Source organism: Galleria mellonella, unplaced genomic scaffold (genome assembly GCF_026898425.1).
Source record: "Galleria mellonella isolate WM207_F2 unplaced genomic scaffold, CSIRO_AGI_GalMel_v1 utg1812, whole genome shotgun sequence".
In the NCBI taxonomy this organism is placed as follows: domain Eukaryota; kingdom Metazoa; phylum Arthropoda; class Insecta; order Lepidoptera; family Pyralidae; genus Galleria; species Galleria mellonella.
Window position 1 is genome coordinate 737,262 of NW_026442022.1, and position 25,192 is coordinate 762,453.

Here is a 25,192-nt window from a genome sequence, read left to right on the forward strand (position 1 = left end):
TTCATTGAGAAATATCTTATTTTTGTATCTTACTCATGCTTTCAACTTATGCTTTGTCTGTTTTATTATATCTTTGTGGTTTACACCCTCTCTATACCTATCACTAAAATTTAAACTTCATATTGATATCACAGCGAACTTTCATTGTTAGGACCAATATGAATTAATTTTCTAATGGATAAAATAGTAATTTCACAAAATTATCAAATTAAAATAACAGGTTAAGAGATAAGTGTCGGCTCAGAGTCGACGACAATGTCTGTGTATACAGCTTAATTTTATAGTTTCGTAAATAGGTAATTGTAATTCTTCAATTCTTTGAATTCTTATTTATTCTATGGTTTACGCATAGGTACCTAGTTTCTCTAATCTGTGGAGTTAGATAGCATAATGTCAGTTAGTGGAGACATGTCAGTTTTAGATTAATCTTGGTAGTTTTCTTTCTGATTTGTGTTAATTATATTTCAGAATTTCCTACATATCTATCTATCTTTTTTATCTTGTTTTTATTCATAAATATAGCTTTTAACGTTACCAAGTGTGAATATTTATTGTGAAAATGACGGTAGACGGGGACGAGAAGCCTCCAAATGATCGCGTTTTCATGGACATTTCCATAGGCGGTTTGCCCTCCGGTCGTATAGTCTTCGAATTGTTCAACGATGTGGCTCCGAAAACTGCTGAAAATTTTCGTGCCTTATGCGCTGGAGATGCGGGCGTGGGAAAGGTTACTGGGAAACCTTTGACGTACAAAGTAAGTTTTATTATTAAAAGTACACGTTATATTTTAATTTAAGACCACTCGGGTTAACCTACGTGTATATTTGAGAATGTAATTTTATTTGTAATTTGTTAGACTAGTTTCGGGACCATCCGGTTTCCCCACCCCTCCTTTTTTTTAATGGATAATAATGGAATGGTAACCCCATCTGCGCTAACAGTATACGCTGGCGCGAGGCAAGGGATTGTTGGAAATGCAGATTGCCCATTGTTAGCAATATACTTCAACTTCCACATGGGTCCCCCTAGAAACCATTGTGCTGAACTCCAAATGTATTCATTATGATGAGCTAACTGTTCTGCTTTTTCGTTTTCACTTATTATCCCTCACTGGGGCCCCGCCAACGTATACCGTTAACCCTACCTGGGTTACTATTAAAACGGGTTCATTATGTCTATACATGCACAATGGGAATTCTATGACTGTACTGTTTGTTATTTTTGACAATTGTTTCAACTCAATCTGAATGTTTTCTTAAACAGTTTGGTGTTTTATATTTTGCTGTGTGGTCATAGCATAAAATAGGCTATCCCTTACTTTCCTGTGGAAGTCGTAAGATACGACTAAGGGAGGGTGAAAGATGGGTAGCAGCATCCCTCTTAAAATATCTCTAAAGCCTATCTGCGGTTACCAATCCGATACCCCAAATCATCGATCAAACCACCTATGGGGCAAGCTTATATTTAGCAGTGGACAGTTAAAGGCTGGTATGATAATGGTGATGCTTTAGTGTTTTTTCTGTGTCACAATGTCTCGCCTTGCGCTGCTCATAAAATTCCTGTTGTCCATGTGTACTGGTATGTAGGTATGTATGTGTGAGTGTGTTGTGCATGTGTATAGACATAGCCAAAGTTGATAATTCATTTATTTTGTAATTTATAGGGCATGGTTTTCCATCGGGTTGTAAAGGACTTCATGATTCAAGGAGGTGACTTCACTAACGCTAATGGAACTGGTGGCGAATCTATATATGGCGGTACATTTGAAGGTTTGTTTAATTTATTATGATGGTGATAATGAAATAGTAACCCCACCCGCGCTATCGGTATATGCTGATAGGGCACCAGTGAAGGATGATAGACGAGGATGTAACAGGTCAGTTAGCCCATCGTGACGAATTCAACGAGAATTGTTCACGATGGTTTCCAGGGGGAACCACGCAGAGGTTGACCTGATAGGGCATATTGCTAGCAATGGGGCTGTCAAACTCCATTGCTAACAATCCCTTCCCCCCTAGCTTTTTCTCTTGACTTTGTCTGTCTGACTGGAATTGTGTTAATTGACCATATTAAATAGTAGTTTATGCTTTTCTTCATCTCCTGAAGTATGTGTGTATATAATTTTATAACTATTGATCTAGTTGATAAAGTGTCGAGAGGTAATACACAAGCAAGTTATATGTATAACAGTATATTTGTAAGTAACAGTAACACAACCACCATCTTTCATTTTCTTTATTTTTTTTATGTAACTTTGAATGGCAAACAAGCTGACGGCCCACCTAATGGAAAGTGGTAACCGTCGCCTATAGACCTGAGCAGTACCATGGACATAACAGAGTTATACTCTTTCACCTATGATACTTCCATGCGTTGCCATTTCTGAGAATTCAGGTGTTATTCCTCTGTATCCTGTAAATTTATTGCTATATCTCACCCTTCAAACCGAAACACAGCCATGCAAAAACAATTGCTTCACAGTAGAAACACGAATAAGTCAGATGTGCCCAAGCAAACTACTTTTGTACAAAGTCTTATTCTAGTACCATAAACCTTCCCAAAGACAACACTTAGTTTTGTCACCTATCATAACAGTTATTTATATTAGCAGGTAGTTCTTGAAAGAACAAATTAAATTTTAATTTTGAAATTTTAAATAAGTAAGTTAAATTTTACATTGAATGTTTTCAGATGAAACTTTCGAATTGAAGCATGATCAACCATACTTGCTGTCTATGGCAAATAGAGGCAAAGACACTAATGGATCACAATTCTTTATGTAAGTTCATGGCAGGAGAATGGTAAGAGGAGAGTAGATAAAGTTGATTTACAGTTAAAAAAATATGACTAAACTTAAGGTCATAGAACAGGTCTGAATTTTTTAAAGAAGTTTTTAGAAGTTTTTTTGGAATGAAGAGTATATAATCTCACTTTTGGAATATTTCAGAACAGAAGAATTTTAGGAACAAGCCCTACATATATATTAAATAGTAGTTACTGTAAGTTTGTTTCAATTACAAGCAAAAAATGCTTAGTGCCATTCATAGTTGGACTGATCATTGGTTCATAGATTCACTGTTTTTCTAACAAGATGCTCTGGTGCTCAGGACTTTAAAAGCATGGCTATACTGATTTATTCCTACATCGTAACATTATTAATTTCATGAGACTTACATATGTTTTGTTTCATGTTTAAATACTTTTTCTTATCGTAATGTAGAGATCTCTAGTTTAATCCAGGGGTAATAAAAGTATTTTATTTTATGTCACGCTACACGTCACAGACACGGTGATAAATGATAAATCTATGGTGATAACAGTTTTTTTTTTATTTCTATAGACACTATAGAAACCAGATTTTTAACTTCCATTTAGATATATTTGTGAAATAAGACAATGAATTTGTATTATTATTATAGATATAGCATTACAATTAATTCACGCTATTTATTGAATATTCCAATATATTTTAAATACACTTTCAGGACTTAAGGTGACGTAATTGTAGGTAAATAATACCAAACTATTGTTGACATTTCGACCTGTATTATAACTCGTTGAAAATAAAATGAAACGTTGGCAATAAAAATCAGGTATGTAGGTACTATTTATTTGAAATGGCATCGCGTTTAGTTCCGATAGTGTATTTAAAATATATGTCAACAATGCGAAGGATTAAAATGACCTATTTCTATATAATTTTTAAACTTTAATATACTGTAATAGTAAATAATTTATCAACAATATAAAAAAATGAAAAAACAAATCTGAAATCAGCCCTGAATTTTATCTGACTACTTCTGTCGGGAAGTAAATAACTCTTTTCCTTTAGAGGGTGGATATAAACACTATCAGGTCACGAGTAAATGGTTGTAAAAATAGATTCCTCCTAGTTTTAAACTTAGGCTATTATTTTAAAGTTTTTCTGTAACATCAAAGACTCCTTGTTAGAGACCACAAAAAATAAATAGACGTGAATTAATTTGTGTGGCATATATCTCGCCGGGCCCGTGCGTGTGCGTGCGTGTGCGTGCGTGCGCGTGCGTGCGCGTGCGTGCGCCGGGCCCGCGTGTGCGCGTGTGGCGTGACGCGTGTGTTGTGTACGTTGCGTAGAGGGGGCGTGGCGGGCGGCGCATGCAGCTGGCCCGCTATCATTCTTGTTGTGTTCTGTGTGTTGTAGAACAACACAGCCGGCACCGCATCTCGACAAGTGAGTATACCACTTTATTGTTTTAGAATAGCTTAGAATACAGGGCTGTACAAACGAGGAACTTGTACATAGATAAATTTTTTTCTTGTCGATTCTGTGGTCGATTTGTGGTTTTGACAGTACACATATGTATTCTGCAATGTAATATTAGTGTTGTAATTTGACTAGAAAGTATTTAGAATCATTCCTCGCTTGTGCAGGCCCTAATTGTTTTTAAAGCATGATTAGAGAAATAATATGTGATATGGATATAAAGAATCGAAGCATTTGAGTTACATTGTTTCTGCCTACCCTAGTGGGTGTGTAGATATATATGTATATATAGATATAAAAAATTTTGAGGCATTTATGTCATATGACTGTTTTATTCTATATGATTTGACGTAAATAAATGATGCGCAACACGTTGTATTTTTTTGCGTGTCAGTGTGCACGTAGTGTTCGGGCACGTGGTGGGCGGAGCGGCGCTGGTGCGGCAGCTGGAGGCGCTGCCGGTGGACCGCAACGCGCGCCCCCTGCAGGACGTCACCGTCGCCAACTGCGGACAGCTGGTGCGGCTCCGGGCAGGTCGGTTGCCACACAACACACACCACATGACACTCGACATACGTCACACGACACACGACATACACTACACGACACATGGCATACGCTACACGATACATGACATACGGCATACGCCACACGACACGTGACGTACGCCACACGACACATGACATATACTACACGACACGCGGCATACGCCACACGATACATGACATACGGCATACGCCACAAGACACGTGACGTACGCCACACGACACGTGACGTACGCCACACGACACATGACATACACTACACGATATACGCCACACTCTTTATAACGTACGCCCCTTGCATGAAGTAGTTTTATTTTGAACTTCTTTTTACACGGAGAAAAACGATTATATTAATCACGGAAGTATTGTTTTACAGGTAAGAAGCGTAAGCAAGACAAAGAAAGGGAGAAGGAAGGCAGCGATGCGGACTCGGAACACTCGCATAAGAAGGATAAGAAGAAGAAGAAAGACATGAAGGAAAAGAAAAAGAAGAGGTAAATTAGACATGCTGCGGTATGCAGTTTGGTACTTAAATAGTATTACACCAAGGCAACACAGGCAATTATGCATTTGCTTGTGTTACCATTCCTGAAGATTAAGATGTTTGGCTTGCTTACCTTGTAATTCCACTGCTACTCTTCAAACTCCGGGGGGAAAGGGATTGTTAGTAATGGAGAGTGAGAATCCCATTGCTAGCAATATACCCAACCAGGTCGACCTCCTCGCGGTTCTCCCTGGAAACTATCATGATTAATTCCTGATGAATTCATCATGATGGGCTAACTGGCCTGTTTTCATTCTCATCTATCACCCTTCACTGGTGCTCCGCCAGCGTATCCCATTAGCGCAGGCGGGGTTACCATACCATTTTCACCCATCAAAAAAAAAACCCTTCAAACCCAAACAGCTGCTTGGTTGTAAAAATACTATTGGAATAGATTTACCTATGCAGAAAATTTATTCAAAATCTGATTTTTTTTGTTACTACTCAGTCAACCAGAGTGAGACTTTGTACAAAAGTCGTTTGCTTGGCCATCTCTATCCCAGCCGTGTTTCTACCGTAAAGCAGTTGTGTTTGCATGGCTGTGTTTCAGTTTGATATGGCAGTGAATTTACAGGGTACAGAGGAATAACACCAGGAGTCCTCAGGAATGCTAACGCATGGGAGTATCATGGGCGAAACAGTGTACTTTGTTATGTCCATGGTACTGCTCATGTCTATAGGCGACGATTACCACTTTCCATCAGGTGGACCGTCAGCTTGTTTGCCATTCTAAGTTTCAATAAAAAAAATGCTGTGGTGCCACAATGCCAATAACAATATGGTCCATCTGATAGTAAATGGAGTTACCATAGCCTATGGATCCCTATAATATCAGGAAAGTGACGCGCTGGTTAAGTAACCTTAATAAAATCTGTACTAAATGTACTTATAATTCATAAAAAAAATACAGGCGTCACTCTGGACCATCTGCTGATGAAGAGGAAAACACCGAGCAGCCCTCTCACCCTTTGGTGACCACGTCCAAGATTGACCCCCGCGAGATTCCAGACGTGCCCACCAACAGGTTCCTGATGAGAGGCGGACGCGACCAGGATAACAGGGAGCGGAATGACCCTAGGAGAGACAGAGAAAGGTGCAGTATTAGAAAGGATTAGCTTTACTAGTTATCCGGTCAGGCTTTGCACGGGAGATAGTATTTTAAAAAATAATAAATATAAAAATAAAATAATATGGCCCATATTACTTACTGATAATGTAGTGCGTTTTTCAAGACACTTTCTCCCACGCACAACCACTCTTTGGAATCAACTTCCAGCAGCAGTATTTTTGAACCGATACGACAACATAACCTTCAAGAAAAGAGCATATTCCCTTTTAAAAGGCCGGCAGCACACCTGCGATGCCGTTGGTGTTGTGGGTGATCATGGGCGGCGGTAGTCACTTACCATCAGGTGAGCCGCATGCTCGTTTGCCCCCTGTGTTGTTAAAAAAAAGAATGTAGGTTTCTATAGGTCAGGGGTGGCCGACTTGACTAGACCCAAGATCTACTGTTTACTGACGGAACCCTGTGCGATCTACCAATTGCATACTTCTTGAAATCTCAAATGACACAAAAGTTGCCTGGAAGAGATCGTTTTTAGCGATAAGGTCGTCCATTGTTTTCTCATTGTGATTATTTCTTGTAATTGTTTGTATTTATAATAAGTTTACTATTGTAATCTTTTGAAGGAAACTATAAAGAGTATCTATCTATCTATCTATCTATAGTTCAGTACATAATTATGCAGTATTGTAGTATTTTTTTTATTAAGTGGAAAAACATAATTAGGGTACTCACTTGTGTAGAAAATTTCATTCAAATCCATTCAACAGTTTTGGCGTTAAAGAGTAACAAACATATATCCATCTGTGGCCTATATATATTCGTATATGTAACAAGCTTCAAAGCTTTTGAATTCCTGTAGGAAAATAAATAATACCAGAGCGCAAGCGAGGTTGCGCGCGCAGAATTAAATGTGATATTGTTATTCTTTTTAAAATATATGGACGTTTTATTTATTTATTTTAATTTATTTAACACTTTATTGCACCAACATAACATGATTTGTTAAACAATTTTCAATACGTATAGTGTAGTACAAAAGGCGGTCTTATTGCTAAGCAATCTCTTCCAGACAACCTTAACATTAACGTTTTAACATTTGGTTGAATATTTTACTGACTCATTTCCCATACATCTATCCTTACAAACTTTCGCCTTTATTTAATATTGTATGGTACTGTGTGTGTATGTATGTTCATTAGTATACAATACATAGCTGGAAAGATGAGAATTATGAAGTAATTTCATTGAAGCGTGACGTGTTATGTGAGCGTGTATGTATGTAAATATTATTCATGTATTCCATTCCTTTTGCAGTTTATGTCAATTGTTACAGTAAGTTACAGTAAAAATATTAATAATTAAATTAATTAAGTACTCGTAACTAAAAAATAAGTCGGATACCTAATTTTTTATGTGGGAGAGAGATTAAACAATAAATAAACTATTTTACGTTTATAGAGGAAATTTTTTGTTACATTCGTACGTATTTTTTGTAACTACTACTAGTGTGAGCGAGGGGCCCTCTGGTGTCGAGACATTCTAAGCCACTTACGTTAAACACGAAATCCTCAGACAGTTTCTCGAATGATTTCTTGTGAAACAAGTGATATGAATTTGAAATTTCGAGAGGGTCTCCACACATCAATCAGGTGTTGTCCAACCGAGATATCAGCCATTTTGATGAGGTTTCTTTTTCTATTAAATTTGCATTTTTTTTAGACAATTGAAAAAAGATGGGTTCAAAATGCCATTTTATTTAATTTGCCGTGTAGTCTCGGCATAGAATAGGTTACCCCTTCCTTTACTGTGGCTGTCGTAAGAGACGACTAAGGGAGGGCGAGGGATGAGCAGAAGCGTCCCTCTTAAAATATCTCTTAAGCCAAACTGCGGTTGCCAATTCGCCTGTCGAGCGTGGCAACTACTAGCAAAAGCACCTAAGGGGGAGGCTTGTGTTCAGCAATGGACAGTTAAAGGCTGATATGATGATGATGAAGTTACTTAAGTAAGACATAAATTACTTAAGTAAGACATAAATAAGTAAGACATAAATTACTGAAGTAAGACATAAATTAAATAAGTAAGACATAAATTACTTAAGTAAGACATAAATTACTTAAGTAAGACAAATTACTTAAGTAAGACATAAATTACTTAAGTAAGACATAAATAAGTAAGACATAAATTACTTAAGTAAGACATAAATTAAATAAGTAAGACATAAATTACTTAAGTAAGACATAAATAAGTAAGACATAAATTACTTAAGTAAGACATAAATTACTTAAGTAAGACATAAATAAGTAAGACATAAATTACTTAAGTAAGACATAAATTATTTAAGTAAGACATAAATTACCCCAAAGGTAGTTGTGGATTTCATAGGATATTCCTATAAACGGATCCTCTGTCTGTCTGTCCACAGGATGCGTTTCCGCGAGCGAGAGCGTCACTCCTACACACGCAGCGGCAGGATCATCAAAGGGCGGGGTGTATTCGTAAGTTGTCTACGTCACGGATATACAGAAACATAGTAATACGAATAATTTGTAATAATTCTTTATTAATTAATAATGTAATAATAATAATGTATTTGCCAGAAACTTAAATAATATGATGTTACAGTTTGTATTTTAATGTTCGCCATATTATATAAATCTTTTAGTAATATATTTTAATAATAATAATAAACGATTTATTGCATATACCACAATATATAAGTAATAAATTTATGTATATGGACATAAAACTGAAAACGATAAAATAGGAAATCGAGACATTCAGCAAAAACTATCAGTCCAGATTGAACAGCCATAGAAATTAATTTGGCCGCTCAATTACAGGGATCGGGATGCATTAGTTTCTCTTGATTAAAAAGACACAGTATCCAAGGACTGGTAGAAAGATTTACAGGCAGAGACTGAGAGCTGGTTAATGGATTGGCCTCGTCATTTATTAACAAAATTTAAACCTGACATCCAAACAGCAGATCGGATTATTGTTCTATAAGGAACAGATTGCCAATTAGCAGACTAGAAAAAAAAAATTGCATATAAAAATATACAGTCCATGGGCTTACAGTATTTTCATAGTGAAATATGTATGTATAAAATGTAACATTATGCCCGGCACATTAGTGTCTAAACTAGGCCTAGCGTGTATCTTAGACACCAATGCCTGCAATTAGATACATATTTTCGTGCAGTTTCGCTATATTATAATAGTACAAGATTCAGTAAACAAAATTCTTTTTTTATACAACTTAGAATGGCAAACAAGCTGACGGCCCACCTGATGGAAAGTGGTAACCATTGCCTATAGACATAAGCAGTATCAGCACCAGTGAGGGGTGATAGGCGAGGATGTAAAGACAGGTCAATTAGCCCATCGTGATGAATACACTTGTAATTCAGCACGATGGTTTCTAGGGGGACCATATGAAGGCCAGCTAGGTTGGGTATATTGCTAGCAATGGGGCCCTTAGTATCGATTATTAACAATCCCTCCTCCCCCCATATGCTATGGTCACCACTGTCCATCAGGTAGCCCGTCGGTTAGCCAATTAAAGTTGACTATAAAAATTGACGTGTTTGTATGTATGGTGGTAGCGATACCGCACGCCGTCCCGGTCGAGGTCGCGCTCGCGGTCAGTGACCCCGCCGCACTGGCGGCAAGCTCAGCGGAGGATCATCAAGCTCTCCGAGTTCGAGGTATGAATCTTAATCAATATTGACATCATCATGTCTATCATTGGGCATTTTTTTTTTAATAAATGATAATGAAATGGTAAGCCCGCCTGCGCTAACGGTATACGCTGATGCCCCATCAGTGAGGGATGATAGGTGAGAATGGAAAGACAGGTCAGTTAGCCTATCGTGATGAATTCACTTGGAATAGAGTACGATAGTTTCCAGGGGGAACCGCGAAGAGGTCGACCTGACAGGGTGTATTGCTAACAATGGAGCTACTAATCCTCATTTTTAACATTCCATTATCATCCCCTAATATTGGCCACTTAACATAAGCTTCCACCACAGAAAGTCACAGGGAACGGTTTCAGCCACTTCCATCGACTTCTTGTAACACATATAAGATCGACGCTTCACTAAATCGTCTTTATTCACTAAATACTTTTTTTAAGGGTGATAATGGAATGATAACCCCACCTGCGTTATCGGTATACGCTGGCGGGGCACCAGTGAGAGATGATAGATGAGGATGAAGCAGGTCAGTTAGCCCATCGTGAGGAATTCAACAATAAATCAATTATGATGGTTTCTAGGGGGCACCGCGAGGGAACCGACCTGATAGGGTTTATTTCTAGCAATGGGGTGGCTAACCCCATTACTAGGGGGGAGGGGGGGAAGGGATTGTTAGTAATGGAGACTGAGAATCCTATTGCTAGCAATATACCCAACCTGGTCGACCTCCTTGCGGTTTCCCCTGGAAACTATCATGGTTAATTCCAGATAAATTCATCATGATGGGCTAACTGGTCTGTTTTCATTCTCATCTATCACCCTTCACTGGTGCTCCGCCAGCGTATACCGTTTGCGCAGGCGGGGTTAACATTCCATTTTTACCCATAAAAAAAACCCATTACTGACAATCCATTCTCCCCCGTGATAGGATGATAAAAGACGATAAAAGATAATGTAATCGATTTTTTATTCCAGCGTGTGGAACAAGAGCGTACGGAGAGGGAACAGCTAGAACAAAGGGACAAACCCGCCGAGCGGCCGCACAGTAAGTCTTTTTGGATGTACATACTTGCATTAACATGTGGTGTAGGGCCCTTGGATGACTCCTAGGCCCTCACCAACACTGTATTTATCCAAGGAACACTAATATAATTTACTGAGGGTAGATATACAGTGAAAAATTAATTTACGCGTACACGGAGAGAATGCTGTTTTTAGTTATTAAAAGATGATTTATTTAAGTGGTTTGCAAGCACATGCACAATGATAATATAAAGCGAAAATATACAAATAATATTTTTAAAACTGAGTAAGCACGGTGCGTACGTGATAAGCGCATCAGGGAGACCCCACGAAGTTAGCCGCGCTGCCAAAGCGCTGCGGCCGCAGACGGCCGCTATCTTCATGCACTTCGCTTATAGTGTTGCCGCAATGTTTATAAGCGGAGCGGAATAATGTATTATTCTCCGCTACAAACACATTCTCCGCCAACAAGTTTTTCCGGGGGGAAAGGGATTGTTAGTAATGGAGACTGAGAATCCCATTGCTAGCAATATACTCAACCAGGTCAACATCCTCGCGGTTCCCCCTGGAAACTATAATGGTTAATTCCTGATGAATTCATCATGATGGGCTAACTGGCCTGTTTTCATTCTCATCTATCACCCTTCACTGGTGCTCCGCCAGCGTACCCCGTTAGCGAAGGAGGGGTGACCATACCATTTTTACCCATCAAAAACAAAAAAAGTTTTTCCATAAAAATTCTTTGTTTTTAAGTTACATTTAATGAATTATGTAGAGCTATGATTATTTAATTTACTTTGATGCATTTTTGTGGGAAATTATGAGGATTTTTATGTGTCAGTCACATGTGACTCACAAACCGCCAACTGGAAAGAATTACGCGTCGCGTAGCCCCATTGGAGTATTCCAGTGTCAGTCACCGGTGACTGACAAGGCGGTCAATGTGTTAAGGGCATTCCTACCAAAGTTTGGCTACGATTGAATTAATTGCCGTTTGAAAAAACAATTGAACAATATTTCTTATATGATAGATAGATACTCTTTATTGTTTCCTCCAAAAGATTACAATAGTAAACTTATTATAAATATAAATAATTACAACAAATAATCACAGTGAGAAAACAGTGGGCGACCTTATCGCTAAGAGCGATCTCTTCCAGGCAACCTTTGGATGGAGAGGAGTAATTATAAACAATTTGGTGGGAGGCACGATGAAAAATTTTGTTAGTTCTAAATATGGGAGATGTGATACATAGAATAATATAAATATTATCCCTACTCATTATTATATTTATATACATACACCTACACATACATATACATGTATATATATACATATTAACACATATACAAATACATATACATACATACGTACATATACACATATACATACATGGATATAAACGCCTACACAAATACATAAAAATATATAAATACTGTTCACGAAATGTATGCAAGTAATAAGTATGCTAACCATTATTTTATGGTCTGAGTTATTCATGTGTGGTTATTTATGTGGTTTCGTGTCGTCGTTCACGATGAAGTCTTTTTTTTTTATTGTAATTATTTTGTTACGATTAGAATGTATTCGAGTTTGAAAATTGACAAATAATACAGTCGTTGTTAGATTTCGGAATAAACGCTCTTAATTTTGATTTCTTCAGAATATATGAATAATGCTTATATGAATATTCCAGGCGAGGAAGAAGGCGGCACCCCGGAACAGCCCAGGGAGAAAGAAGAAGGCGAATGTGACACCACAATGGGTACTAAATTCAACTGATTATTTTACAGAGGAATAACACCTGAGTCCTCAGCAATGGCAACGCATGCGGGGTATCATGGGCGAAACAGTATACTCTGTTATGTCCATGGTACTGCTCATGTCTATAGGCGACGGTTACCACTTTGTATCAGGTGGATCGTCAGCTTGTTTGCCATTCTAAGTTGTATAAAATAAAAATTAAAAATAGTACATTACTGCAGCGGCTAGCAACTGAGCCATTGATGGACGAACGTGCAAATGTGGGCCGAGGCGTAGCCGAAGCACACATACGTGAGTCCATCAATGCCTAGTTGTGGCCAAGGCTTGTATAGTACTTTTCTCAAACAATGCGCGGAAATCAAAAACACAATTTTACTTTTTAAGTTCAATGACGAATAACGAACAATAATAATTTTTCACGCGCCATAATGTTCCTTTGTTTTTTTTTTCAATAAACAGCTTTCCATTTGCAAGCCAGTTCGAAATTTAAATAAAACTTAACTTGAAAATTGGTGTGAATTGTCTCGACACGCCATCTAAAAATAGAAGTTTCACTACTTCTAAAAGCCACGCGTACGAAGTACGGGCAAGGAGCTAGTTTACAGTAAGACTTTAAAGATTCATCAAGTTCTAACAGTCGCCAAGAGCGCCCCATATCAATGCACTGCTTGTACATGTTACTTGGATAGATTTCACTCTAGAATACATGTCATTTTAATTTTAAACTTTGACTAAAATAGGTTCCGTTAGAAAATATTTTTTAAACAGAAACTATTTTATTTTTATATTTTTGTTTCAGTAATAAATTGTATTAAAAAGCACGTGACTTAATTTTATTTTCGCAACTGTTCATTTTAGCATATCCATGTTTTTTTTTTACTTTCAGAGAGATCGCGTCACGAGAAGATTGACTATAACGCATTGGATTTCGAAGAGGACGTGGAACAAGAGGGTGAGTAACACATATTTGTACGCGCGTACACACATGCACGCACGCACGCACACACGCACACACGCACACACGTACGCACGCACGCACGCACGCACCCACGTTCGCACGTACGCACGCACTCACGCACGCACGCACGTGATATTGACACACGTGACATACACAGATAATTGTAACCAATGTTGCCATGTTTCGTTAAGCTACAGTTATGTAGGTTATTAAATAAATAATTTAATAAACCACGATTGAATAGTGCAAGCAAGGAAATCCCGATATGAGTCAACTTTAGTTACCTGTTGCTGACTAACATTGCTTGTTTGATAGTCCCATTGCTAGCAATATGTCCTATTCGGTCGATCTCCACCAGGTTCCCCCTGGAAACCATCGTGAACAATTCTTGTTGAATTTGTCACGATAGGCTAACTGACCTGTTTCATTCTCACCTATCATCCTTAATTGGTGCCCCGCCTGTGTATACCGATAGCGCGGCTGGGGTTACCATTCCATTATCACCCATTAAAAAAAACATTGTAGGCTAGTCTCTCTCATGGGGAGAAACCCATGCTAAGCAGTGAAATGTTTGTAAAATCTTTGTTTAATTTATTGTATGTTCTCGCGTGCAGAGGAAAGAGCCGCCCACAAGCGCCGAGCGGAGCGCGAACAAGCTCGGCGACAAGTTCGGCGAGCGACGCCCGAGCATAGAGCGGAGATGCTTGCGCTCGCGCTTGGCGTACAGCCCAAGCACGATAAGTATGATCTGTACATGTTCTTTTTTTAAGCAGCTTTAGAATGGCAAACAAGCTGACGGCCGACCTGATGGAAAGTGGTAACCGTCGCCTATAGACATGAGCAGTACCATGCACATAACAGAATATACTGTTTCACCTATGATACCCCCCAAGCGTTGCCATTTACTGAGGACTCAGGTGTTATTCCTCTGTACCCTGTAAATTCAATGCTATATCCCACCCTTCAAACAGAAATACAGCCATGCAAACAACTGCATTACAGTAGAAATAAGAATGGGATAGAGGTGCCCAAGCAAACGACTTTTGTACAAAGTCTCCCTCTACACAAATATTTATTCATAAATATTCTTATTGTAGTTTTAAGTGAAATGAAATATTTGCTTTAAACAAACATTTAATATAGTAAAGGCCATGTGACAGAAATATTTGGCATCTTTTTGGCAGTTTAATTCCCTTAAAATTGTAGGCATCGCATACAACGCGGTTTCAGAGATGCTTTTTCCCACGAACACTCAGGTTATGGAATGAGCTCCCTGCCGAGGTTTTCCCAAGATACTACAGCATGGGGTTCTTCAAAAGGGGGGTAAAGAGGTTTCTTCAGGGTCGGCAACGCGCGCGTAATACCTCTGGTATTGCAGGCGTTCATAGGCTACGGTAACCGCTTACCATCAGGTGGGCCGTATGCTTGTTTGCCACCTCAGTGGTATAAAAAAAAGGCATGCAGTTTATAAAGCTTTTTAGCTGTATTTTACCGAAACAGGTGTTACATTGCGGAAGTCCATATCACTGGTTAGTGTGGACTACGGTGTTATGACTCCATATCTTGTAAAATTTCCCGCAGTATATTTATCAAAGTATATTAGCATACCCGCAGTTGATTTATGCAAAAAGTGCTTTGGTATTTGCAATACTTTTGAATGTAGTATATTTTACGAGTCGCCGTGTGGTGCCGGCGTTGAATAAGCCATCCCTTCTTTTCCCGTGGGTGACGTAAGAGGCGACTAAGGGACGGCGAGTGATGGGCAACAGTATCGCTCTTAAAACGTCTCCAATGTCTAACTGCAGTTGCTAATCTGCCTGCCAAGCGTGGCAATTATTGGTAAACACCCCAAGGGGAGGCTTATGTTCAGCAGTGGACAGTTAAAGCCTGATAAGATGATATTAATGAGAAAAAATAGTTCTCAATTCAAATTTAAAAATATTGTGTGTTAAAAATTAAATGTGAGGTTTTTTATATCGAATTACTTGCAACACTGAAAAAGGGGAGTGCCAGTCAACTTTTGGCTGTTTCAATTTTGAATTGTTTTTAATTCTCCTGATGAGTACTATAACAATGCGGGGCTCACTTTCCATTATCATCAGCAGCGACGGGCCGTCGCACAGGGAATCCCGCGAGTGGAGGTCGCCACGTCGTCGCGAGGGATTATCGTCGGCCGTGCAGGCGGCGCCGCGCCTGCCGTCCGCCGTCAGCGCCGCCGGCCCGGGCCTGGGCGGGGACCACCGTCCTACACCGCACACCTCCGACGAGTATGACCCCTTCACTCTGCTGAGAAGCACCTTCAATAGGGACAAAAAGGAGAAAGGCAAGGAGCTTGCAAGAGAAAGGTCAGCCCTGTATATTTATAAGCTTCTATTCTGTTCATAATTTATATTTGGTTTCAGTGACATCTTGCAACATAAATTAGAATCTATTAAGGTTTAGAAATTGAATAGATCTAATTTTGCTGAAACTTTGCATATATCTTTGATTTTAGTGACAATACAATATGCAATGTCGTATAGGGAGGTCAAGGATATGGCCTGGGATAGAGCTGGCTGGAAGAAGATGCGTGAATTAGTTGCACCGACAAGAGGAAACTCTTAAATGAAAAGAGACAATATGCAATAATGAATGTTGTATTTTTTCAAAATGGCCGCCACTACAAAATGGCGGATCAAACCATTTGAGTATGAAATAAAAGAATTTAAGGAGTCGAAGAGATTAGATTTTTGTTTATTTAGTACAGGAATGTAGATGATACAGGCTTAGCACTAAATGCATCCTTTTTCAGTCACCTTTAGGCGTTAATAAACAGTTGAATGTGGTAACTATAGCATACATAATACACTTTTCCTATTACTTGCTCAGTATAAGGTTTGCTTCTTTTGGCACCAGATGGCATTGTATAATTAGTCAAATAGTACTTAATTGTACTCTGTAACTTTCAGGAACAAAATTAACACAAATAGTTATATTTTTTCACTATATTTTTTAATATAATCTAATGGGGGGGGGGGGGATTGTTAGCAATGGAGTTTGACAGCTCCATTGCTAGCAATATACCCTATCAGGTCGATCTCCACGTGGTTCCCTCTGGAAACCATCGTGAACAATTCTCGTTGAATTCATCACGATAGGCTAACTGACCTGCGTCGTCCTCACCTATCATCCTTCACTGGTGCCCCGCCGGTGTATACCGATAGCGTGGGTGGGGTTACTATTTCATTTATCACCCATAAAATAAATATATGATCTAATGTATAAAAAGTGATTTGTAGGAAAGAAGAGCGTCCAGAACGTTCAGATAGACGCGACAAGGACAAAGATAAGCAAGAGAAACTGAAAGAAAAAGAAGATAGGCGGGAACGGCATAGAAGCGAGAGAGATGATAAAGATTCTAGACACTCGGAGTACAGAAAGGACGATAAAAAAGAAGAAAAACGGGACAGGGAGAAGGAACGCTCCAGGGAAAGAGATAGACATCGGGACAAGAGCGAGAAACGCAGAGAAGAAGATAAGGAGCGTGAGAAAAAGAAGAGGCGTTCACATTCGTCCAGCGTTGAAAGGTATTTTTAAAAGGTTTTTTTTTATCAGAGGGAGACTTTGTACAAAAGTCTATTGCTTGGGTACCTCTGTCCCGTTTGTGTTTCTACTGTGAAGCAGTTGTGTTTGCATGGCTGTGTTTCGGTTTGAAGGGTGGGATATGGCAGTGAATTTACAGCGTACAGAGGAATAACACCGGAGTCCTCAGGAATGGCAACGCATGGGGGGTATCATGGGCGAAACAGTATACTCTGTTATGTCCATGGTACTGCTTATGTCTATAGGCGACAGTTACTACTTTCCGTCAGGTGGGCCGTCAGCTTGTTTGCCATTCTAAGTTGTACAAAAAATATATATATACTATTTTGGCCGCAGGTCGAAATCACCAAAATCCAAAGACAGAAAACGTTTGGACTCTGATAATCAGGACAAGAATGTTGGACGATCCAAAGAGTTGGATGAAGACGAAAAGAAAAAGGTATGCACTTAATAACGCTATCTGATTTGGTTACACGATTTATTTTGTATGGGAAATTGGGCTTTGAATCAATAAAACAAGCTCTCCAATATTATTTTATATTGGTGTTCTCTACTGTGCTACTAGGAAGTCAATGCAAGTCTGCTTTCAAGCGCATAGAAGTATCGTTCGGAAAAGAGTGGGGCGGTGACGTAGCAAAGTGAAAGTTAAATACATGAGTCATTCAATATCAGTCTTTAGTCAAATGAGAGATTAATTTTTGCACATTAATTTAAATAATATCAACATTTTCCTTTAAAGCTGTTAATTTCAAATGTCCTTACATATCCTCTATCATGTTTCGTCATCTTCCTGCCCTTGTCCCAACAATTTGGGCTCACCGTAATATGGTTTCCCGCATTATCATTGTTTTTTTACAATAAAACCGTTTAACTTTTTTTTTATACCACTGTGGTGCAAACAAGCATACGGCTCATCTGATGGTAAGTAGTTACCGTAGCCTATGAACACCTGCAATACCAGAGGTATTATGCGTGCGTTGCCGACCCTGAAGAAACCTCTTTACCCCCCTTTTGAAGATTTTTTTAATTGTTTTTTAATTTTTTTAATGAGTGATAATGGAATGGTAACCCCACCCGCGCTATCGGTATACACCGGCGGAGCACCAGTGAAGGATGATAGGTGAGGATGAAGCAGGTCAGTTAGCCCATCGTGACGAATTCAACAAGAATTGTTCACGATGGTTTCCATGGGGAACCAAGTGGAGGTCGACCTAATAGGGCATATTGTTAGCAATGGAGCTGTCAAACTCCATTGCCAACAATCCATTTCCCCACCTGACCTTGGTTTTTAATTATTAGCTTTTATTTATCTTGCCCTAGTATCTAAGTGTTTCCGTTTCCAAGATTTGCAATTTATTTTTTACCCAATGACATGCCGTGTGGTCCCGGCATAGAATAGGCCACCCCTTCCTTTCCCGTGGGTGTCGTAAGAGCTGACTAAGGGAGGGCGAGGGATGGGCAGTAACGACCCTCTTAAAACATTATCAAAGCCTAACTACGGTTGCTAATGCGCCTACCATGCGTGGCAACTACTGGCAACCCCCCTCTCCTTCCTTGAAGGGGGACTGGACAGTGGACAGTTGAAGGCTGACATAATGACGATGCACCGACATGACATACGATTATGGTGAAATATGGAATACTTATAGTATGTTTTGTAACAATTACAATTGTATGCTACTGTTGCTGATCTGATGATGAAGACGGAGCATGTAAATTCCGTAGTGTTTGAGCTCGTTTGATTTGTATTAACAAAACTGTAACCCTGCGTAGTGCCCAGAGTCTGATGATGAAGTTTAAAGCCTATAAAAGCTTGTTTTCAAAAGTCATTGTCTTTTTTTTATACAACTTAGAATGGCAAACAAGCTGACGGCCCACCTAATGGAAAATGGTAACCATCGCCTATAGACATGAGCAGTATCATGGACATAACAATGTGTACTGTTTCGCCCATGATACCTCCCATGCGTTGCCATTCCTGAGGACTCAGGTGTTATTCCTCTGTATCCTGTAAATTCACGCCATATCCCACAGATTCAAACCGAATGGGACAGAGGTACCCAAGCAATCGACTTTTGTACAAAGTCTCCCTCTTTTATAGGAACAGGAGCGGCTTGAAGCGCGCAAGGAGCTGATGGAGATCGTGAGGCTCATCAAGTCGAGGCAGCGCGACAGGGAGAACAAGGCGGCAGGTAATTGCAAGCACCTTATAATATACATTCTTGTTCGCCATGTTGTCTTGGTGCCGTCTGGGCCATCCCGTCCTTTCTTGTAGCTGTTGCGTAAGAGGCGACTAAGAAAATGTAAAGATCGAGGGAGAACAGCAGCGTCCTTCTTAAAACGTCACCAAAACCTAACTGCGGTTGTTAATCCACCTGCTAAGCGTGGCAACTATTGGCAAAACCCCTCCAAAGGAACGCCTCCAAAGGTGAGGCCTATGTTCAGCGGTGGACAGTAAAGTGCTATTATGGACTATGTATTATATATTTTATTTATTTAGGTTGTATTTTTAAAGGGTTTTTCGAAAGGAAAAAGTTCTCAATTCGTCTGTATTTTAAATAAAAGCTTAATTTTTAGTTTAATGGTACTAGTCATTAAATTAATTAATTGAGTGTTTTGATTTGTTACTAATTTCATTTTTCTTTTGTGAATGAATGGAATGGTAACCCCGCCTGCGCTAACGGTATACGCTGACGGGGCACCAGTGAGGGATGATAGGTGAGGATGAAGAGACAGGCCAGTTAGTCCATCGTGATAAATACACATAGAATTCAGCACGATAGTTTCCAGGAGGGACCACGGGGAGGTCGACCTGTAAGGGTATATTGTTAGCAATGGGACTGATAATCCGCATTACTAACAATCCCTTCCCCCATTAATTTCATTTAAATAGTGTAATAATTTCATTCAAACCTTTCTATTAAGCTCCATGGAAATGGGTTATACAAATTTTCTATTTAATTTGCCAGAGGTTAAGAAGAAGCAGGAGTCTTCGGATTCATCGTCGGAGGACGAGAAACCCCGGAGGCGTCGTTCGAGCGAGCGTCGCAAGCGGAGTCACACGCCGCGGTTAGTCGCATCATATAGTATTATTATAGACTGTCTACGATATTTATTTATTTATTTAACTCTATTGCACCATAAAAAAAAATACAAAAATATTAAAAAATGTAAGTAAAATACGATAACATGATACGCCCTACCAAAAGCCAAAAAAGTAAACTTTGTTTCAAAGTTTCGACCAAGATATATAATACTGTCTGTACGGACCGCTACTAAATACGCTTCCTGACAACACCAGTGGTTCGTTGAAGTATTTTTTTTGTTTATGCAACTTAGAATGGCAAACAAGCTGACGGCCCACCTGATGGAAAGTGGTAACCGTCGCCTATACACATGAGTAGTACCATGGTCAAACTCCATTGCTAACAATCCCTTTCCCCTCCACTTTTAGGTACTAGGTCAATGAACTAGATGCTTAATGAATTAATCAGTAGAGTAAAAGAAAGACTTAAAATAATATGCAATTAGCTTTCTATAAAAATAAGATTTGGCTTAAGTGTTTCAATGTAATATATAAATATTTCAGTGGTCGCGGCCGTTCGCCGTCTCCCGCATCTCGCCGCACACGCACGCGGCGCTCGCCCTCTCACTGACGTCGCATGTCGCCACGCGTTGACACATGTCGTCGCATGTCGCCGCACGTTGTCACATGTCGCCACACAACGCACACCCAGCTGTCTCCTAATCTATGTGGACGCATTGTAAAGTGAACATGTGGAACGTGTTGGTAAATTTCATAATAGTTCATCCCGAGCAATGTCAAAATGCTTTTTTAAACACTATGCATATAAGGTAAACTTCTTAACGTTTGGTCGTACTATTAAGGTGTCAAATGGTGACAAACATACTCACGATCACTTTTACATTAGTAAATAGAGATATTAAACATTATCAATACATATAATAAAACCATAACTGATCGCTGTCTGTACATGGAAGATATAATTATATATATAAAACGAATGCCTTTATGAACGTCTCAAATTATAATTTAAAATATTTATAATATACATAATATAAATAAATAAAATAAATAAATATAAACATATACGGACAAATCACACAGATTGAGCTAGCCCCAAAGTAAGTTCGAGACTTGTGTTATGGGATACTAACTCAACGATACTATATTTATAATAGATACATATATAGATAAACATCCAAGACCCAGGACAATCAGGAAAAGATCGTTTTCCATCATGACCTGGCCGGGGATCGAACCCGGGGCCTCCACGTCGCAGGCAGGCGTGTTGACCGCTGCGCCATGGAGGACGACATGTATGTTATGTAAGGTAATCTGTTTATATAATAATTTAACTATGTTTTTTTTTATACAACTTAGAATGGCAAACAAGCTGACAGCCCACCTGATGGAAAGTGGTGACCTTCGCCTATAGACATGAGCAGTACCGTGGACATAACAGAGTATACTGTTTCGCCCACGATACCCCCCATGCGTTGCCATTCCTGAGGACTCGGGTGTTATTCCTCTGTACCCAGTAAATTCACGCCATATCCCACCCTTCAAATTGAAACACAGCCATGCAAACAACTGCTTCACGGTAGAAATATGAATGGAACAGAGGTACCCAAGCAATCGACTTTTGTACAGTCTCACTCCCAAATTCTAACTTTACATATATATGATATATTCTTCAGCAATATAAAGGTTGTAAGCCTCTTGGTAACGAATAGAAATGAAGCACAAGTTCTCACAGTTCTTTTTATTTTAGATATCATACTATTAAATCATATATTTACTTATTTTACTTTATATTTGATATATAACAAATAATATAACATAAATACCCAACTTCTGTTAGTCCATTCACACTTATTTAACTATAGCTTCTTTAGGACTTCCATCAACAATAATTGTGATATATTTTATATAATGACCACGTGGTTCACTATACTTGTTCACTCTTGATACGACAGGGAGCTCCGCTCTGTTCAACGGTTGGACAAGAAGTGTGTAAGCCACCCAAATAACAGTCTTTTATATCTACAGGGCCGAATTCGAGTGAACAAGTCAGTGAGACCGCGTGTTCTTACAATTTCATCACTTTTTATTCAAGTACCATGATAATAAATGATTGTAAAATCAATTAAAATATAAATTAGTGTTCTATATACATTACAAGAATAATTTATTACCAAATTCGGTATAATAACAATTTTAATACTTTATTATATTTAAAGTAGTTACTTTGATTTTTATTAATAAATGTAGGTACACATTTTGACACAAGATGTTTGAGAAAATTAATATAATTTAAAATAAATAAATAAAAAACGCAATGGAATCCAAAACTGTTATTTGTCTGTTTGTCTATACATTTGTGCATGCTAATGTCAGAAACGGCTTAACCGATTTTAATGCGGTTTCCACTAATACGTTGCGGTTTGCTCCATGTTAACATTTAGTGTTTGTTTTCAATCGGTTCATAAATAAAAAAAGTTGTACCAATCTAAAGAATTACATATAAAATGCTATAAAATTGAATTGGCGGATACTTTTTTTTTATTATATGTATTGATTTTCGAATATTCTGTTTACTTGTACGAAGTCGGGTCGGATGGCTAGTTTAAAAAAAAAATTAATATTGAATTTTCTAGAATTGATATTACCGTGTAATGAGTTGCAAGGTGCATTCTTAAGTTTTTAATATAGGCGTCCTACCTATCTGTGTATGTTTCATGTTTTCTGATATGTATAAAAATGTTCATAGTACCATGTATTGATCAATGAAATTAAAATAACATTTTTTTTTTTAAAGTAACTATCTATTGAATTTATTGTTAGCCTGTACATGATGTGACATTCTGTTACTGTGTTCGTAACGTTCGCGTGCTTAGTCAAAAAGTAGGTTTTTTTTTGTATAATTAATCAATTTTGAACTTTCGCTTTGTTGACACTTTAGATTAGGGGTATCCAAACTTATTTTGCCTACTGCCCACTTTGAGAATAAATTATTTTTTACCGCCCCTATTTTTACATCTACTTAAAAACCACTATTACTTCAAGATCAATAAATCACCCCCCAAGCCTCTACACAACGCCCCCCTTTTTTTTCTTGGTTTCTTACTGCCCCCCTTTAGGCCTGCAGCGCCGACAAGGAGGCGTTATAGCTCACTTTTGGAAAGGCTGCCTTAGGTTATATAGATAGAGCGTCTTCATACAAATGCTTCGAGAAAAACGGCTCAACTTTTTCATACAATTTTGCTTGATAAATAGTTATGAGTGATTCCTTTATGACTTCTATATTTGTCTTGTAATTTTTGCATATTTTTATTGCGAAAAACTAATTGTATTTATTAAATGATTAAATATAGATACGTCAAGATACATTGTGTGCGTAAGTATATAGAACACTGATAAAAAAACGAGTCAGCTAATTTGACAATTAGCTGATAAAATATTGACCCGTTTTCGAGATTGGATGCTTTATCTATATAATCTAAAGTTGGCACATATTATGTATACATTATGGGGATTTACCAGATAAAATAAAATCAGGTGTGTAGGTATAGTACATTACTGCAGTGGCCAGCAACTGAGGTATTGATGGACGAACGTGCAAATGTGGGCCGAGGCGCAGCCAAGGCACACATACGTGAGTCCATCAATGCCTAGTTGTGGCCAAGGCTTGTATAGTACTTTTCTCAAACAATGCGCGGAAATCAAAAACACAATTTTACTTTTTAAGTTCAATGACCAATAACGAACAATAATAATTTTTCACGCGCCATAATGTTCCTTTGTTTATTTTCAATAAACCGCTTTCTATTTGCAAGCCAGTTCGAGATTTAAATAAAACCTTTTATTAGTTACCTCCTTGGTAGCCATGTTTCGAAGTAAAAGGTCATTCCATTTTTAAATTACAGGACAGATATGAGTTTACATAGTAATTTATCTGGCCGCAATACACAACAGATATGGATTTTCATACAACTTTTGCCGGCCGCTGCCCGCATGTATCTGGCCAGTACGGCAATTTTGACTTATCTCGAAGAAGATTGTCAAAATAATGCTCACATTTCCAAGCATGTTTGAGAAAAAGTTTTTTTTTTTGGTGGAAATCAATCTTTAATTATGTAATACTTTTGTTGTGTCAATATTGTCAGTTTGTCTGGTAAGGGCGTCTAGTTAGATAGCTAGTCTGACGAAGTTATTTAGGTATGTAATCAACACATACCTGATTCTCTAAGTTTCCAAGGAGAGTAGTAAAAATTTTGTTTGTTCAGTTACACTTGCATGCTTTTTCTACATTGTAGATAAAAAAAATATATAAGCTGCGCGCTTATTTACACACTATACATAAAAAAAAATGTATTTTTTTTTTCAAATGTCTATGTGAATAAATTTGAATCCGAAATAAAATGTTAAAATTATGTACTTATTTGTTTTATTGTAATACTACCTTTCTACTTGTGGCTTCGTTTTTTTTTTATACAACTTAGAATAGCAAACAAGCTGACGGCCCACCTGATGGAAAGTGGTAACCGTCGCCTATAGACATGAGCAGTACCATGGACATAATAGAGTATACTGTTTCGCCCATGATACCCCGCATGCGTTGCCATTCCTGAGGACTCAGGTGTTATTCCTCTGTACCCAGTAAATTCACGCCATATCCCACCCTTCAAACCGAAACACAGCTATGCAAACACAACTGCTTTACGGTTGAAACACGAATGGAAC

General features: G+C 38.4%; 1 protein-coding gene across 2 annotated transcripts; it reads left to right on the forward strand.

Moving 5' to 3' along the window:
- Nucleotides 1–397: 397 nt before the first annotated feature.
- Nucleotides 398–24,886, forward strand: LOC113521115 (peptidyl-prolyl cis-trans isomerase 8). 2 transcript variants are annotated; one of them, XM_052893559.1, is made up of 19 exons: nucleotides 398–754; nucleotides 1,664–1,769; nucleotides 2,692–2,779; nucleotides 4,181–4,210; nucleotides 4,638–4,777; nucleotides 5,165–5,282; nucleotides 6,243–6,425; nucleotides 8,821–8,893; nucleotides 10,004–10,105; nucleotides 11,072–11,141; nucleotides 12,817–12,885; nucleotides 13,771–13,836; nucleotides 14,457–14,583; nucleotides 15,945–16,187; nucleotides 17,121–17,408; nucleotides 17,761–17,863; nucleotides 19,526–19,616; nucleotides 20,394–20,493; nucleotides 21,014–24,886. In XM_052893559.1, exons 1-19 carry the CDS (start codon nucleotides 560–562, stop codon nucleotides 21,078–21,080), a joined length of 2,259 nt encoding a protein of 752 aa, XP_052749519.1. In that variant the 5' UTR covers nucleotides 398–559; the 3' UTR covers nucleotides 21,081–24,886. The 2 variants fall into 2 exon arrangements, with proteins under 2 accessions (XP_052749519.1, XP_052749520.1); XM_052893560.1 differs by having other exon boundaries at nucleotides 15,948–16,187.
- Nucleotides 24,887–25,192: the final 306 nt, after the last annotated feature.